At 41.5% G+C, this 18,157-nt stretch overlaps 4 protein-coding genes across 4 annotated transcripts; 3 read left to right on the top strand and 1 right to left on the bottom strand.

Moving 5' to 3' along the window:
- Positions 1 to 847: 847 nt before the first annotated feature.
- On the top strand, positions 848 to 1,991 carry BDB00DRAFT_766680 (uncharacterized protein; the record flags this gene model as incomplete). Its single annotated transcript, XM_053119609.1, has 5 exons — positions 848 to 940; positions 1,029 to 1,185; positions 1,264 to 1,429; positions 1,508 to 1,785; positions 1,867 to 1,991. 5 exons carry the CDS (start codon positions 848 to 850, stop codon positions 1,989 to 1,991), a joined length of 819 nt encoding a protein of 272 aa, XP_052977928.1.
- A 1,440-nt stretch (positions 1,992 to 3,431) lies between these two features.
- On the top strand, positions 3,432 to 6,237 carry BDB00DRAFT_475021 (uncharacterized protein). Its single transcript, XM_053117523.1, has 10 exons — positions 3,432 to 3,720; positions 3,832 to 4,120; positions 4,235 to 4,315; positions 4,503 to 4,636; positions 4,738 to 4,884; positions 4,970 to 5,060; positions 5,128 to 5,184; positions 5,272 to 5,354; positions 5,453 to 5,872; positions 5,982 to 6,237. The coding sequence occupies exons 1-10, from the start codon at positions 3,679 to 3,681 to the stop codon at positions 6,075 to 6,077; spliced, it is 1,440 nt and encodes a 479-aa protein (XP_052977927.1). The 5' UTR covers positions 3,432 to 3,678; the 3' UTR covers positions 6,078 to 6,237.
- Positions 6,238 to 8,516: 2,279 nt separating this feature from the next.
- On the bottom strand, positions 8,517 to 11,112 carry BDB00DRAFT_831642 (cytochrome P450). The gene is made up of 7 exons (XM_053124139.1): positions 10,675 to 11,112; positions 10,455 to 10,528; positions 10,083 to 10,362; positions 9,626 to 9,975; positions 9,315 to 9,486; positions 8,952 to 9,218; positions 8,517 to 8,871 (listed from the first exon to the last, which is right to left on the bottom strand). Exons 1-7 carry the CDS (start codon positions 10,905 to 10,907, stop codon positions 8,718 to 8,720), a joined length of 1,530 nt encoding a protein of 509 aa, XP_052977926.1. The 5' UTR covers positions 10,908 to 11,112; the 3' UTR covers positions 8,517 to 8,717.
- Positions 11,113 to 15,203: 4,091 nt separating this feature from the next.
- BDB00DRAFT_874043 (cytochrome P450) lies at positions 15,204 to 17,333 on the top strand (the record flags this gene model as incomplete). The annotated part of the gene is made up of 7 exons (XM_053127172.1): positions 15,204 to 15,436; positions 15,555 to 15,628; positions 15,720 to 15,999; positions 16,111 to 16,460; positions 16,575 to 16,746; positions 16,835 to 17,101; positions 17,180 to 17,333. 7 exons carry the CDS (start codon positions 15,204 to 15,206, stop codon positions 17,331 to 17,333), a joined length of 1,530 nt encoding a protein of 509 aa, XP_052977925.1.
- Positions 17,334 to 18,157: the final 824 nt, after the last annotated feature.

The following is an 18,157-nucleotide window of genomic DNA, read 5'->3' as shown; positions in this document are numbered from 1 at the left end:
CCAACGCAATGTTTAGACTGGTGAACCAGTTGTGTTTCTCTTTAGCTTTCAAAAAACTTTTTCTTACCGATAATCTTGCATTCAGTGTAGAAGTCGAAGGCAAGATTTCGCTACAGCCTGATTAATACGTTTTTATTTTTTTCGTTGTTATCCTTTTACCTGCAATGAAATAGAACAGCAGCCCCATATGTGGTCTCACTCGCTACGATCATTGCTTTTACATCAATCTTTTTTCCAAAGAAAAGACTATTAGCTTTAATACCGAAGAATGATACTGACTGATAATGCTGCATTGGGCTCACAACCGGGAAGACCAAAACGTTGCGTTGCACTTTGAACTAACTGTCAACAATTCAAAGAAGATAAGCATGAAAACATATCAAAATAACTCCGCCACAAAGAAAAGGGCAGAGAGGAAAGATCAACTTTTTTTGTGACATTTGATCGCAGTGAAATGAAAGCAGACAACAAGTTTTGTTGCAAGTGTAAAACAGCACAGGCTACTATTCTCATTCGACATGCCTTTTATTGCCAGTGAGTGCTGTTATATACTACTTTTTTAAAAAGGTTCATTTCAACAAAAACTCTCAAGATCTAAACCCGATTCCTACTCTCTTCTCTCAACCTAGACAATGTTTTCTATATGCCATAGTAGGCAAATATCGATCGATCCTCGGTAAATCCCGAAGCGTTGCTCGTGTCAAGGGAAAGGTATTGCTCGCATGTTCTGGTGGCCCTGGATCCATGTAAGCAACATTGAGGAGATCCATTAAAAAAATGAGCAAGCGATCGTTGACCCTTAATTTTTTATTATATTAGCGCCTTGTTGAACATGACAAAGGAATTTATGCACGCTGAACCACACGAAAAGAAAAAGATCCAGGTGCTGGACTCTGCATTGATTTGTCATATTGACGAATCGGCCTTGTTTGAGGAACAGGTAATTAGAAATAATGATATTGTTGAGATCAAGAGTGTGCTGTGTATGCGAGATCTTACTAAACGGGCGTTTTGTGGGGAAAACATAGAGCGAGAGCTCCCACAAATTAGCGGATATGGCGACAAAAGAGTTCCCAAAAATGGCCTTTATGTCACGTCCAATGCAAGACGTATTCTCTGATGACTTTGCGAAAAACGCGGATTTCAAGAAAGTTTTCAAAGCTATTGCTGGATCTAGCGATTACGGTGAGTATCAAAAGAGGATCCATTCGTTCCGTTATTGTAGAAAAACATAGACTTATCATATGTATTGTATCATATCAGACTATCTTGTACAGATCAATGATCAAGAAGCAATGCCTAGCTCAGATGCGGAACGAGCAGTTAAGCTTAGAGAGCTATTCGATGGCATTACCAAGAACACAGCAAAGGAGGATCTCTACTGGCATATGAAAATGACGATGCTAGTGACGCTGGCAAAGAAAGAAGGGTATGTTTTTTCTTTTAGAGTTAAAAAAACCAGGATGAAATGTTTCTCAGATAGCTGATGATGGAAGCTTTTTTACAGATGCTCATACATATTTATGGCGGATTCATCTACACAACAAGCAATCAAGATGATCTCAATGACCAGCAAGGGCCGTGGTTACAGTATTCCATTTGATATTGGTGTGGAGAATGACATGACCTTCCCCGACCTAGCCATTCTCCGGCCTATGAAGGACATGCTTTCAAAAGAGATTGGATTATACAACCGGTTTATGGGATTAGAGGAATATGTTATTCCTCCAACAGATTTCAACACTGGAAAGCCTGCAAAGAGCTCTATCGAACGATTAACTGAGGGTACGTTGTCTTTAGGTTAAAATTGGTACATATAAACGCCTCATATGGGAGTGATAGTTTAATTTTTATTCTACAATTTAGAATTTATTACCACCTTGGATCGCGATTTCCCATCGACCGTTAGCACTATATCCAGAACCGCATCAAAGCTGACGCCATTGAATGATATGGATATGAGTAAAAAGTGTGCCATTTGTAGCATGTAAGTTTAACGAACGGGAAGAATCATAATGGGGGCATATGTAAAGATGGTTGTTAATTTTTTCTAATATCTATGATTCTCCAAAATAGGCCTTATCAAGCTGGCATTGAAGACTGGCGACGAAGGATTACAGTGACCAATGTTGAAGGGACGTCTGAATTAACTGCATCAAGCCAAGAAGAAAAGAAAAAAGAATTGGATGCATCAACAGTTGATATGAATCAGTACCTGTGTTATAGTTGTCAAGTTGATATGAAGGATTACAAGCAGGATACTGTTTCGTCGTTACCACCTTACAGTGTCCAGGCTATTTTAGATGCTCATTTGATCGACGAAGAGGAGGAATAAAAACGGCTATTGTTTTTGTACATGAATAAATGGGCTTGACGACGCAGTATAATATGAGAAATAAGTTATATTACGTTCTTATAAGCCTTCGCTGACATATTGACATGGTTAAATGAAAGTTTCTACAAAAAGGAGAAAGGGATCAAACAGCAACTACAATGACAGAATGTTAATGAATACATACGTTCAAAAAGCCAAAAAAAAAAGGCAAAGAATGCGGGGCAAGCGCGAAGAAAAGCAGGAAGAAAAGCCAACGTCTTGATGAGTCGTGCAGTATGCTACTTTTATAACCTTTTTGATCATATCAATCACATGATTTCACTAGTGTCGTCAACAGTGTTATGAACATTCCTCGACCTCTACTAAGTGATCACCCTCAACCTCGATGATCACTTATTATATCCTCAAGTAACAATATCATCCATCATCATCGTCCGAATCATCAACCCTAATACCAATCTTTCCGTTTATTCGCATTATTAAATTCTATAGTAAAAGATATATAAACCCCATAGTCTTTGAATAATGAAACGTCAGTCAGATATCTTGTTTCCTTCCTGTATCTTGTTCCTCGTCTCTTCTCTCATCATCTGGTCTCCTACCTTCGGGTCTCATTCTTGTCTTGTCTTGTTCTTGCTGAAAGCACCTAGCACATTCTCCTCCGGTCTCTTTGTTCTTGTCTTGTCTTGTTCCTGTCCGCACCTTACAAGCAGCTTGTTTCATCAATGACCACTGGTAAATAGAGAATGGACTCCTTTTTATCGCACACAAACGGATCCCTTTATCTTTAACGCTGCTTCTTTTGACAGAGCATACTACTACTTAGTGTACCATCCAAACATTTTATCGGTGATCAAACAAAACGTAAGTGATATATCATGTATCAGTTATGCGCTTTGTATAAAAAATGGTATTACATAAAAGTCATGTCCTTGCACCTGTAACCCTTTGTAACCCCTGCAATTGTTGTCGTAGATATTATGGATTTTGGTTCTTTCAACTAGCGACATTACTATGGCATGTGATGGTGATACGACGCGATCATTACTCGATCAAGTTAAAATTACAGCAATGTCATGCACCAGTATTTTGAAGTGTTGCACTTAAATGCTTATTCAGAGGTGTCATTGGCTGCTTTAAGGATTGCTATACAGCCTTCTGATTGGCCAAAATGTAAGCCCAGGTGCCTCATGCTGCACTCCGATCCACCAGAACTTTTTGTTGCATTTCATCATCTAGTGACGCGTATAGCAAGAATATTCGATAACGCTACTTACTACAACTTCAATTGACTACTATCACCATGGACGATCAAGCGATTCTCGACTTTTGTGCTGTTACAAATGCTTCAACAGAAACCGCTCAAAAATATCTTCAAGTACGATGTGCGATCCTCGAACGCCTTTTACTATAATATTTTGAAGAGAGCGTGACAAACACACAAAGCCAAGAGAAAGAAAAAGAACCTGAAGTTTCTATTATATGTGCATGTGTAGGTGGCGGATGGCAATGTTGAAACTGCAGTGACGTTATTTCTTGAAAGCGGCGGTCAAGAAGACATGCAAACGGAATCACGAGGCGATTCGTCGAGTTCATCACCCCATATGGGCAATGCTGCTGTGTCAGACGAAGATCTTGCTCGACAGCTGGAACGTGAAGAACGGGAACTACGCCAGCGTCAAGAACATCAGATCCGAGCACCGATCGCACCTAGACGTGATATTCTTGCTGGAAGCAGACATCTTTTCGATGCAGGCTCGTCGTCATTATGGGGTTCAGGCGAAGGTATGTATAATGGAGAAATACACAGTGTATGTTTATTGTGGAGACCAGATTACTCAATATGTGCATGATAATGACCCATTGATGTCTCTTTTTTTGTGTCTCTGATTTACATAGCTGCCCCTGCTCGACGCTCTGTATTCAATCAAGGGGATTCGTCAAGCGGTAGTCCTGGCCCAGATTTCATTAGAAACTTGGGTATGTTGTTTCTATACAGAAAATGAAAACAAAGAAGGGAGAAGGAAAAGGAGCTGAGGGGAGAGTGTAAAAGAAAGGGGATGATCGAAGAGAGAAAAAACGCAGAAATTCCAACAAGTGGCTGTAATGTGGGATGCCTTGTTTGCTATATTCAACGTCAATATGCTTATGGTAATGAACAATGTAGATCGGAATATTGCACCAGGGCAGGGATCAGGCGGTGAAAATGGATTTGGCGCTGTCAGCAGTGCAAAGGCAAAGCGGTTAGCCGATCTGTTTCGACCGCCATTCGATCTGATGTACTCGGGTGGATTTGAAGAAGTACGTCGTTTCTTGTTGCCCTTGTGTTTTTTTAAATGGATGGGATGATGACAAGGCCCTTTTGTGCTTACTTATCTGGCGTCTGTGTACGGAATACGTAGGCACGCACTACTGCACGGGAACAGAATAAGTGGATGATGGTAAACGTGCAAGACGCCACGGAATTTACATGCCAAATCTTAAACCGAGATCTCTGGAGTGATTCGACTATAAAGGATATTGTGCGAGAATCCTTTGTGTTTTTACAGGTAGCTGCTGCTATTGATTGGGGTTTCAAGGGCTAGAAGGCAAGAAAGTGATGGGGTCTATGATGGCTGATGTGCGATATCACAGTATGAACGCGAAAACCCCGAGGGCAAACGATACTTGACGTATTACCCCATCAAGAAATACCCACACATTGCAGTGATAGATGCTCGTACAGGTACGTTAATAGATTTGTTGGCTATTGGACCGTATGGCGGATGCACATCTTAACCTTTACTACTTAGGTGAACGCGTCAAAGTGTGGGAATCAGTCCCAACGCCGAGTGATCTCATCATGGAAGGTTCGTATGCATACACTATACACAGCTTTGGCCGTAAGAAGAGAAAGCTCACGTCTTTTTGGGGTGATGAAACGATGTGTATAATAGTCACGGAATTCTTGGAACAACAAGGGGGCTCGGATAACGCGCCATCATCGGCAACGAAGAAGAAGGCAAAAATGTCTTCCAAGGTGAGGATAGAAAGAAAAGGAACAGCTTGATCAAAACAGCAAGGGGCAGTACTTATTTGTTTTTCCTTTGTCCCTGTTCTATGTGTGGTGGTACATAGAGCGTTTCAGACATGAGTGAGGAAGAACAACTCAATGCTGCCATTGCGGCATCGCTGCACGGCAAGCCTACCGACTCGACTGAAGAACAAAAAGAACCAGCAGCATCGTCATCACTATCATCATCACCATCATCACCACAGCAGCAGATACAAGGGAAAGAAGAAGGCAAAATGGAGGATGTACAAGAACAGGAAGGTGGTGCCGAAGATGAGGCAGAAGAGCAAACGTTATCGGTGCTGGATTCTATACAGCCCAATAAGCGTGATGAGCCGACGGACATTGCAAATTCGACGCGTATACAGTTGCGGATGGCGGACGGCAAACGGGTCATTCGGCGGTTCTTGAAGACGGATCCAGTCCGGTACTTGTTTGAGTTCGTCAAGGCAGAAGTACCTGAAACACAGGAACGACCATTCGAGGTAAAGCACTAAAAAGAAAAACAACCATGCGCTGGACCACGAGCGTGGCGTAAACTCTAATGAGCCTTCTTCTCTCACACGCACACTTTCTTTCTTGCTCTGTTTGTAGCTGGTCTTCAACCGTAAACAATTGATCGAATCACTTGACCAGCCGATCCAGGAGGCCGGCCTGGTAAATGCCGCTGTAAACTTTGTGTTCACTTGAAAAGAAAAAGCTCGGAAACAGAGAGAGAGAAAGAGCCGAAAAACAAACAACAAAAGAGTTGGCGCAAACCATAATAAATTGCCGTTTTGCAAATGTTTTTCTTTGCTGTTTTGGGGGTGGGTTGGGCGTGGTAGGAGTGAGTGAGTGTGCAGAGCATTCTTGTATAAAACGAGGCTTTCATCTGCACTACTGCCTTTCTTTTTCTTCTTTGTCCACCTCTGGTCCTTGTCTGGTGTAAGTAACCTTTTCTTTCCCTTCATTCTTTCAATACCCCATTGCCCCCAATCACGTATGCACATTTTCCTTTGCTAACATGGTGTATGCATTCTGTTTCTAATTCTGTATTGTGTTTGTGCAGCCCTTGGCCCTGTGGTTGTGGCCGTGGTCGTCGCCGTGGTCGCCGGGTGCGTCGTCGCCGTGGGGTCGCCCGCCGGGCGCGTCGTCGCGTTCTACTCTTGGGTCTCTGTCCTGGCGGGCGACCTTGTCACCTACTATACCGTAGCCGAAAATCGACTCTGCCTCCTCCAGAGGTGGGGTCGATACTTTTCACATTATTCTTTATGGCCGTCCTGGTCGGCCCTGTCTGGCTGTTCGCTTTTCATTTCAACCTGTCGTTCTTTCCCTCATTGTACTCAATAAAAACGCGACCTCTTTTCTTATTTTTTTTGTCAACACAATAATTTCATTCTTTCTTTTATGTTACTGGCTATCTTATGTGCTATTTACGTAGTTTATCGTGTGTTTGTGTATCATAACGATACGTTGGAAGTGAGTGTGAGTGAAGTAAATATACAATATTCGCCTTGTTAGCTGGTTGTAGTATAGCAGGAACGTGGTTAACTTTGCCATCAAAACCTGAAACATAAACTGTTACTTGTTATGCGGTGTCATAGCGATGTATTCCTCGAGCTTCACATACTACTGTACCGCACAAGCTTACATCAGAAGACAGAGCAGGTTTTTCACCGCGATACGTGGTAGTGCAGGAAGGGGCTATGCTAATGTCGGTCGTTACCAAGCAATAAAGTGTGTGAACACCATCTATCAAATATGTGGGGATAAGATTTTCGAGAAGCCCAAAGAATACCACCATAGCACGATACCTTCATGCATTTAGGGGGGACACTTATTCTCCATTGATATTCAATCCCTTTCGTGACTTTTCACACAAGGTTCTATGGAGAAGATTGTTTAATACTAAGGGGAAAGCGATTTTACTGGCAGAAACGCGCTCGGTACCTCCCATGGTCCAACTATAAAAAAGCCATGGGAGGTGCATGCGCCTGCTACACAACAAAGTTGCTTGCACACAAGCTTCAGCAGCAGATGCGCTTGGTACTATCAGCATCAAAGCTCCATGATTCATATAGCGCTTAATTGGCATCCTCCTTGGCCAGGTAAAAAGACGTATAGCGATCCTCGACCTACGATACCACGTTCAAGCGGTCCTTATATATGCGAGAGTGATTAAAGGTCCATTCATTCAACACATCCCGCTCCACCCCTACAACACTGGCGATTGTTCGCTCGTGAATATAATTCTTCTTGTATACTGGGTAGTACTGCTGATAAGAGCGAGTGGATAAGAAGATATTTTGCACTACTATAGGAAAACGCGCAATGGAACATAGATCTGGTCAATCACCAACTCAAAAAGAAAAGCTCTAACACTGTGTGTTACGATAGATGTTTCTTGATACGATGAAGATATATATTTTGCTTCCAGTAATTTAAATTTTATCCTTGACCACCGCCATCATGAATATCTAGCACTCGCGGCAATATTTATGCTGCGCACCCGAGAAACAACGACGCTTTTATTGACCCAGCATATTGTTGCCTTCATCATGGCATAGCTGCAGCGCCATATATTTGGGCGAAAAAAAAACGGTAGATGTATTAGAATAGTGAATCTTGAATTGAGACAAATAAAGCTTCTTTCACTAAGCGTGAATTACGTTTTGATATCAGAAATAAAGCTTTGTATGACTCGAAATGTAGAGGATGGATAGTTGCCGACTTGAACAAATACTATCGAGAGAAGAGAGTATTATACTATTGACAATATCTTTGGTATAACTGTTTATTATTTGTAATAAACGTAGCTCTATCTGCTGATCAGGAAGTCCAAGGCCACGACGGAGAAAACGAAGACGAAGAAGAACGTAGAAAGAGAAGATAATGATTTACGGATGGATATGGAAGTTTCAACTTTTCTTATGGATCGTTTGAACATGTCCGATTGGAAAAAAAGCACATTATACAACCTTTTTGAAGCAGAAAATAGAAAAAAAAAGATGTTCGCATATCGAGATGGAAAAAAAGAAACGGACTATGATATGTCAGGAAAAAGGCTGTGGTAATCATCTGAAAAGAGTAAAAATTCATTGACTGGTCGAGTGTGTTGGGAGTTTCATTTATGTAATAAGTAAAAGATGGCTCTGTTTTAAGATTTCTTTCCTACGGTTTTCACAAAACAGAGACAAAGCTATGTATGTAAACGCCAAGAGAATTCGTTACAGTGAATAATAAATGGTGGATATAAAAAGTTTATTAGCATACAATGGTTATATAAAGGCTGAACTGAAAGGTCCGAGTTGGAGACGGATGGGTGGTTATGGAGCAAAAAAAAAGCACTTATTAGCGCTGCTCCACGAAAACTTTCATGCCACTGTGCATGACCAGCGTTACAGTGGGAGTATACGTGACTTCCTGATCAGGAACAAGGCTGAATTTGTAGCGCTTAAGCAGCATGACAATAGCTACCAAACTCTCAAGCGTGGCAAGATTTTGGCTGTAACAAGTATTAATATAAACGTTAGATATACATAGAACCTTCGGCTTCCACAACAAGAAAAAATTATAGATATATACCCGAGACATATTCTCGGTCCGGCGTGAAAAGCAGGCCATTTGCCTTGAGATTCACGACGCACTTCGCCTTCGGGAGTGAGCCAGCGTTCAGGTTTGAACTCTTTAGCATCGGGACCCCAGACTTTGATGGATCTTCCTTGAGCATAAGGGCTCCAGCCTATGTAATCGCCAGCTCGAATGTGTGTACCATCTGGAAGAACATCATCCTTTAAGGCGTATTTGATATTACTCGGGACAGATGGATGCAAACGCAAAACTTCGTAGAGCCTTTTATATACAGAAAGAAAGAAGATATTTAAGTTACGAGTTCTCGGATCTTGACTAAAAAATCATGTATGCATATAGATGAATATATCAACGTACACAGCATGGGCATAACTCATTCCCTTTATAGTTTCATACAGAGCAGCAGGATCGTTCTCAATCTCGTCGGTGACATGTGACGTGATTTCTTCAAGCAATTTGTTTTCAATGCGAGGATGCAACATCAAATTGTAGAATGTCCAAGAGAGTGCCACAGCAGTAGTGTCTCTGCCTATAATAGTAATAATCGTAGTAGTAGTTGTTGTGAATGTTTGTTAATGAACCTTTTACTTCTCTCTTCTGCGAATGTCCCTTAACAGCTAATGAGAAACATCTATCATGTTAAACGACTTGGCACATTTGTCACATACCTGCAACAATAAAGTTGAGAATAACATCACGCAAGCTCTTCTCATTTAGGGCTTCACCAGTCTCGTCTCGAGTGTTCATAAATCGTGATAGCAGGTCCTTGAATTCTTGGCCCTCGGCCATTTCCTTTTTTCGTGTGGCAATGACCTCGTAGGCAAAATTGTCGACAACCTTGACATGATCCTTGATGCTGGTTTGCCATGGGGTCAAGATCGGTTTGATCGACTCGGATAGTCTCCAGGCAGGGAACACCATACGCCAAGAGGAGTTAAATTGGATTGCATCGAAAGATTCAGCAAAAGGAACCTTGTCCTCCTGCTGCAATCCATTAATTTTGACACCAAATCCCAACCTAGATAAATTTGTTACATGAGCTTCTTGGTATCATCATCATAGTTTGGTGTAACGTAGCGCCTTTTTGACAAGTAAAAAGAATCAGTGCCCAAAACTTTAACGTACAATACGAATGAATCCAGCGTAAACTTGAACATGAGGTCATGGAAATCGATTGGTTCTCCGGTGACAGCTGCAACATCAAGAATCTCCTTGATCATATATCGCAGCTCCTGCACAAAGACAGCGGTGAAATGGTCGCGGAAATTCATGACGTTAAAGATGAGACTAGCGGCTTTTCTTTGGTAGCGCCATTGTTCGCCGTTGGCATTAAAGATACCGTGACCGAATAGATCGTTAAATGCTTCCTGGAACTGGGGACCTTTGGCATAATTTTGAAAGTTGTCTAAATGTAATGCGCAATAGTGTAGAGCATTTTAAGTCATTCAATTGAGTATGAGAACTATCCTGACATCAAATAAATTTGGACATAGGTACTCTTGAGAATATGTTCAACGTTGGAAGGATCGATGGTGCTGATGCGTCTTTTAATACCGAGACTTGACATGGTCCTGTGTTACGTATAACATATGTAACGTTATTTGCCGGGCGCTTGAATTATATAGCGGAGGTTGGAGATCTGGGTTGGAGGGAACAAGTACAAGTGGACGGGAAAAAGTGGAGGCCATCCAGTTTATAGAATGGATATTTAACTCACATTGTCAAGGTATCCAAATCTTCGAACGTTTGTGTAAGGAATTCGTGAACAGTCATACGATTGCCGAGGATAATGGGTAGAGTACCTAGAAGAGGATAACCCTTCTTGTATGGGATGTTGGGTCGATGTTCATCGAAAATGGCTCTGTCATTGTATTTCGCAGAAAGTGCAGCAACTGCTGCAGCGCCCGCAAGCCCAAGTGCTTGCCAAGAAGATAAAGTTTCCGTACTCATAACTCAATCAAAGGTGTTCGCTGGAAAAAGAAGAGGGAGTAATAATAGGAACGAGAGAAAAATTGAATGAATAAAAGGGAAAAGAGAGGGGATTAAATCTAGTGTTCGGAAAAATGCAAGATGGAGAGAGGGGTAAACTGAATTCCAGATATAAGCGTATATCACTTGAAGGGTGACGCTTACTTCCATGAAAGGTCAAAAAATGATTATTGAAGCTAGTGTCATATATATTCCCACACATCTGTCTTTAATACTGATTATTCACCATCATATGTGTGTTGCATAAATCAATAGCATAAGAGAATGACGTACTGCCAAGGTGGAATGATAGGAACCGAATGAAACTTAAGAAGGAGAGACACCTCCAAAAGATTGACATGACTGTATTGTTTGGTTGTAAAAATAGTGCAGAGTAAATTACAGAGTAAATCTCGCGCAAGTACAAAAATACGATCGTGGAAAAAATACAGTGCGTGCGCTTAAATGATAGGTACTACTATTAGTGGTTCTGTACCACATGCCATCGTTGTACAAAGGTGTTCATCCACATTCCCACCGAGAAGATCCAAGCAAGTATAGAATATATGTTGAGGGAAAGTCCTATAGTCTCTTCTGTATTTATCCGTATGAATATACTGGGGCCGCAATAATTTGCTCAGTATCTTTGTTACTGCGGAGGAGGTAATACGACCTGATTTATCGGACAGGTTGAATAATGTGCTATAGTCGACCCCCCTTATATCACATCCGTTAACAAATTTTCAAATCCCCGTTTAATTCACTTTCAATGTATCATCCAGGGTTGAAGCCTCATCGGGTTATAATAAAAAATGCTCTCCCATATGTTCTTTAAAGAAAATAAGCACTGCACATAATTTATTTCAAACGTATTTAGATTAGATTGAATATGGTATTCAAAATACTTAAAAAAAGCTATCTAAAGAGCTTTGTCTAGCAAACAGTTTTTCTTGAAGCTTGTCGCGTAAGTCTCATAATTTAGAAGGGAAACTGGGTATAATCTCTTCATCTCCATCGGAAGCCAAGAAAGATAAAACAGTATCAACATGGTACATTATTTCTGGTCTTCAATGGTACTGCTAGGCAGCAAGCAGTCGCTGTTTCACCGGATGCTTTTTGGTCTTCCATTGTCTCTTCATTTGGTGTATCTTTATCTATTATGTATGTGAAGAAAAGGTCAATTCGGCCAGGTTAATGTATTGGATAACAGGCTATGTGGATTACGTGTTCCATCATCAGAATCAAGTAGAATAGAATATGTGAAAAAAAGTTCAATCCAGCCAGAAAATGTATTAGATACTAGGCTATGTGAATTACATGATCCATAGACAACTTCATGAGCGTTGGTAATCCGTGTAACATCAAAATGTGTCTGGATACATAAATATCCGTACTTGAGAGTTTGTCCTAGCATCCGTTAACTTTCACCATTTCAAGTTTGAACTTATCGGGGGTCGACTGTATCTGGATATGGCCGCATAATATACGAACTCCATTTCAAAAAAAAACAGCCTCCTTTCAATAATTTTCTCGCATAGTCTGCACGTGAAATGGGTCAACGTATAGTGTATTAATTATTACATTGCTGATGGCACACATCACAATATAATTAAAGGGTGCAAACTTTTCCAACTTTCACCCGTACAAGGAGCCTTGAACATCTACCTCCCATGTATGCATGATGATGCATATTGTCTTTCTTTATCGGGATTAGCTCTAGTTAAGCACCAATGTTTGATCCGCAGCTTTTGTATCGATGAAGATTCTTCGAGCTTGTCTGCTTATATAATAGCCATTGAGATGTATGTTGTTACTGTACATATTTATTGGCTGATTTCACAGCTTTACATGCATACTTACTCAAACGCCATAGATCAGATGATGCGTAGATCCAGATGGCACAACAAGAGACAATACACCGTATTAACTAACAATAACTACACACTGCTTCCCTAGTAAAACATAATAAGTAATATCTTTACATCTTCGGTTCTACGATCTTGTGTCTCCGCAGCAATGATGGTATTCAGACACAACGAATCTTTCACGTGTTTTAGCTGCAGTATACCCATCAACGAGTCCTCAAACAGCCTGAGCAAAAAAGGATATCTCGCAAGATGTCAACGTGACAATGCCACTTCCAGATATAAATTATTATTGTATAGAGAACTAGGTCTCCAGTATCATCGCTAACTGTTTTAGCAGATGGATCCAGATATGCTGACTACGAAGTAATGTCATCGAGGGCTGCGACGAGTTGGTGGAGACGATCGACGACTTCGACGTGGACATGCGATCTATTGGAGATAACGAAAGGGGCGAAGCGATGGATTATATGATTCGCCACCTGCAACGGAGTTTTAGATAGAACCAGATGATATCGGGTACAGCACATCAGGCTTGTCATCGGCTTCATCGGCTAGCGCGTTGCACGATCAGAAACGTGAATTGCTGCCGTGTGACATATATTTCAGTAACGAAGACGACGAACTGCCACCAAACATCCAGGCTTCTCTAGACAGCTTTGCTAAAGCCTAAAAGCGAGGGCTAGCAGGGGACAATTTCGACAGGATTATCAAGATAATTAGTAATTATATCGACCCTACCCAAGCGCAAAACGAGCAAGTACGTCCACTCCTAATTCATCACTGGTAGAAAGCCAGTACGATGCGCCGCTTTCTAGTGCAGCCTTATCGTGCTTGTCCGAGCGGTGCAAAATGTTCCTTGTCGACATTCACGAAAGTATGTGATGTATGCAAGAGGGTCCTATATGAGAAAGATACCGAATCTACCACAGGCAAAAAGTCTTTGGCATCCCTTGTGAAGCAACTGACAGTACGAGATCAACTCGCATTACCCGTGTATGACCGGAAACTCTTGAGCTTTACGCCACCGAGCCAAGCGTAAGAGTACATTCGGCCAATGACGGTGATGATGATGGCATGGATGACGAAAGCGCGATGAATAACATATTCGACGGGAGATCCTACCGATCCCTTTTCCCTGGCAAGCCCGATATTGTACACGGCCGGTTTTCGAAATTTTGTTGCTATGGCAATCGTCCACTTCCAAATGCTCATTTTGCAATGTCCTGTGGCACCGAGCAAAAGTATATGCTGCAGTCATGCATCGTTCCTGTGCCTCGTGCTCCTGTGGAGTTGTTCAGTTTTGTGCAACTGACAATAGACGAATTTCGAGAACTGGCGAGCCATGGAATGAAGGCTTGGACACAGGATGGACCTCTTGTCGTAGGATAAATCTCTTTTACTGTGGAGGTAAGTGAAATCTATGATCGAATGAGTCAAATAGATATAAGGCCTGCTTATATTTCGAATTTACTTGACTTTTTTCATCTGTTGGTAGCTATTTGTACACGGGGTTCGTGGATACGATTGGGTGATTTACCAGCAGCTCAGAATCCATGTTTTTCGTTCTGAGCATAAGATAGGAAGAGAGTACGAGCAGCTCCACGGATAACATACCAGCATTTACACCAGGAAGTTTCCTTGACCTACTGCTCTTTCCATTGCAGATGCGCTATGATTTACCAAGGGTCACAAACGCCGTAGTATGTAGGGGATATGAGGGAGGTAATGCTGTGTAACGGTGAGTATAGTTGGAGCAATCGCTTTGTCGTCAACTTGTTTCAATAACCACTTGTGCCACGTCTTCAGCGATTCCTGATATGACTGTATATCAGACTCGGTTATTATTCGTGATTATGCCCTCTGCACAATGTCTGCTAGAGTCAGGCCACACGTACAACGACCAATAACACGTGTGTTCGCAGTGTAATGCATCCCACGGATATGGCAACCAATAAAATGAATGAAGGAAACCAGGTATAACAAGGTGAAATGTATTATCTTTTCTACGGCGAGCTTTTACTGTGATTTTCTCTGCACTACTTTCAAAGCCAAATAATACAGTCATGTCTATCTTTTGAGAGGCATATTTCTTCCTTGATTATTTTTTGGCTCCTATCATTCCACCTTGTCAGTACGCAGTTCTCAAATGCTCTTAGATTATACACCATATATGATGGTGAGTAATCAGTAACAAAGACAGACGTGTGCAAATGTGTACGAAATCTAACCTTTCATCCCTCAAGAAATATAGGCCCCTAAAATATACAACTACAGTTTACCCCCATTTTTACCCTGCAGTTTTGCAGACAGTAGATATATTCTCCTCTTTTTCCCTTTTATTCATTTTTCTTTTTTCCTTTTTCTAAAGAAAACCCTCTGTTGTTTTTACAACGAACACCTTTATTGAAATATGAATACAGACACTTTGTCTTCGTGGCAAGCACTTGGCCTTGCGTGTGCAGCAGCAGCTTCTGCACTTTCTGCGAAATATAATGACAGAGCCATTTTTGATGAACATCGAGCCAACATTCCATACAAGAAGGGATATCCTCTACTAGGTGGTCTACCCTTTCTCCTCGGCAACGTTTTATCTGGTCATGATTTCACTACACAAACATTTGAAGAGTTGGATACCTTGACATGGTGAGTGTATATCCATTCTCATAAAAATGGTACATGACCTTCACTTTCTCTCGTCCATTTGCAGTGGTCCCGTCGCAGCCCTGATCTCAAATGTCTGCATATGATGTCTGTAACACAGGACCATGTCCAGTCTTGGTATTAAAAGAAACATCAGCACCATCGACCCTGCCAACATTGAACATATTCTCAAGGGTATGTATATACAAATTAATCCAATTCCAGGATAGCTCTCACGCTTGAACGATTGACGTATATGCCTTACATTATTGCGCACTATATTTAGACAACCTTCAAGATTATATCAAAGGCCCCAAGTTGCAAGAAGCATTCAGCGATCTAGTTGGTGAACATATCTTTAATGACCACAGCAAGAAATGGCGTTACCAAAGAAAAGCCGCTAATATCATCTTCAACGCCATGAATATTCGGGATCATTTCACCGCTGTCTTCGTGCACGATCTGCGATATATGATCAAGGAGATATTAAACGTTGCAGCTGTCAACCGAGAACCAGTTGATTTCCAAGACCTTATGTACAAGTTTACGCTGGATTCATTTGTACAGTACGTTGATCACGTGATTACTGATTTTTCTACTTGTCAAAAAGGTGCTACGTTACACCCAAATGTGACCAGATATACACATAAAAAAGCTCATGTAACAATTTAACTTAGGTTGGGTTTTGGTGTCGCAGTTAACGGATTGCAGCAGAAGGGCAAGGCTAATTTTGCCGAATCTTTTGATGTGCTACAATCCAATGGCTCTTGGCGGCTGGTGTTCCCTATCTGGAAACTGTCCGAGGCGATCAAACCTATCTTGTTCCCATGGCAAACTAGCATCAAGGATCATGTTAAGGCTATCAACAGTTACGCGTACGAATTTATTGCCAAACGCAAAAAGGAAATGGCCGAGGGCCAGGAGCCCGAGGGTTTTCTGTCACGATTGATGAACGTTCGAGACGAGGCTGGTGAACCCTCAGATGAGAGGAGCTTGCGGGATGCTATTCTCGCCTTTTTTGTTGCAGGTATGTGACAAACTTGCTAAGTCGCTTATTATATATGATTCACTATATATCACATGACATCCGCAGGAGAGGGAGCTAAAAAGATTGATTTACAAACATTCACAACCACTACAGGCAGAGACACCACTGCTGGAGGACTCTCTTGGACGTTCTACAATCTGATGTTGCATCCTCGAATTGAAAACAAGCTCTTTGAGGAAATCAAGTCACATGTCACCGACGAGATTGAGAGCGACCCTGTTGCTCTGTATGAAGCTATTAAAAAAATGAATTATGCGCATGCTGTGTACGTTGATCTATTCATCTGAATTTATATTAGTCAAGATCCAAGTACTCATGGTTTAAATACATTCCTTCTTTATGTACATAAAAAGGTTTTACGAAGTTTTGCGTTTGTATCCACCGCTTCCGGCTAATATAAGATACGCCTTGAAGGATGATATTCTTCCAGATGGTACACATGTTCGTTCTGGCGATTACATAGTCTGGAGCCTTTATGCTCTAGGAAGATCCACCAAAGTCTGGGGCCCCGATGCTAAAGATTTCAGACCGGAACGCTGGCTTACTCCCGAAGGCGAAGTGCGTCGTGAATCTCAAGCGAAATGGCCTGCTTTTCATGCTGGACCAAGATCATGCCCCGGGTGTGTATATTCTCTTTTTCTTTTTCTAATTGGGGTGAAAAGTGAAAGTTCGATGTAGACCTAACGTTTTCTGTCCAGCCAAAAGCTTTCCACGCTCGAGAGCTTGGTAGTTGTCGTCATGCTGCTTAAGCGCTACAAGTTCAGCCTTGTTCCTGATCAGGAAGTCACGTATACTCTCAGCGCAACGCTAGTCATGCACAGTGGCATGAAAGTTTTCGTGGAGCAGCGCTAATAAGTGGTTTTTTGCTCCATAACCACCCATCCGTCTCCAACTCCGTTCTTTCTGTACAGTCTTTAAGCAGTCAATGGATGCTAATAAAGCTTTATATACCGATTATTTCTCACCCACCCGTAACAAGTTCCCTTAGCGTTTACCTACATAACTCTGTTTATGTTCTACGTAGTATAGATTTTCCCTGGTCATATTCCGCGAGATTTTGCTTTGTGATTTCAGTGCATTGTTTTTACAGACAAACGATACTGTCATGATTATGATCTTTTGGAGGCGTCTCTCTTTCGTGAATTTTTCGGCTCCTATCATTCGACCTTGTCACTACGCAGTTCGCTTATGCTTTTAGTTTGTACACACAGATACGACGGTGAATACAGTAATCAGCATTGAAGACAGTCGTGTGGCATTAGCTTCAATACTCATCCTGCAAGAAATATAGGCCCCTAAAATATACAACTACAGTTTACCCCCATTTTTACCCTGCAGTTTTGCAGACAGTAGATATATTCTCCTCTTTTTCCCTTTTATTCATTTTTCTTTTTTCCTTTTTCTAAAGAAAATCCTCTGTTGTTTTTTACAACGAACACCTTTATTAAATCATGAATACAGACACTTTGTCTTCGTGGCAAGCACTTGGCCTTGCGGGTGCAGCAGCAGTTTCTGCACTTTCTGCGAAATACAATGACAGAGCCATTTTTGATGAACATCGAGCCAACATTCCATACAAGAAGGGTTATCCTCTTCTAGGTGGTCTACCCTTTCTCCTCGGCAACCGTTCAACCATCCATGATTTCCTTGCACATACTTTTGAAGAGTTGGATACC

This window comes from Zychaea mexicana (assembly GCF_025766255.1).
Source record: "Zychaea mexicana strain RSA 1403 chromosome Unknown BDB00scaffold_55, whole genome shotgun sequence".
In the NCBI taxonomy this organism is placed as follows: domain Eukaryota; kingdom Fungi; phylum Mucoromycota; class Mucoromycetes; order Mucorales; family Lichtheimiaceae; genus Zychaea; species Zychaea mexicana.
The sequence above is the reverse complement of the archived record's forward strand: the minus strand, read 5'-3'. Positions and strand labels throughout refer to the sequence as shown.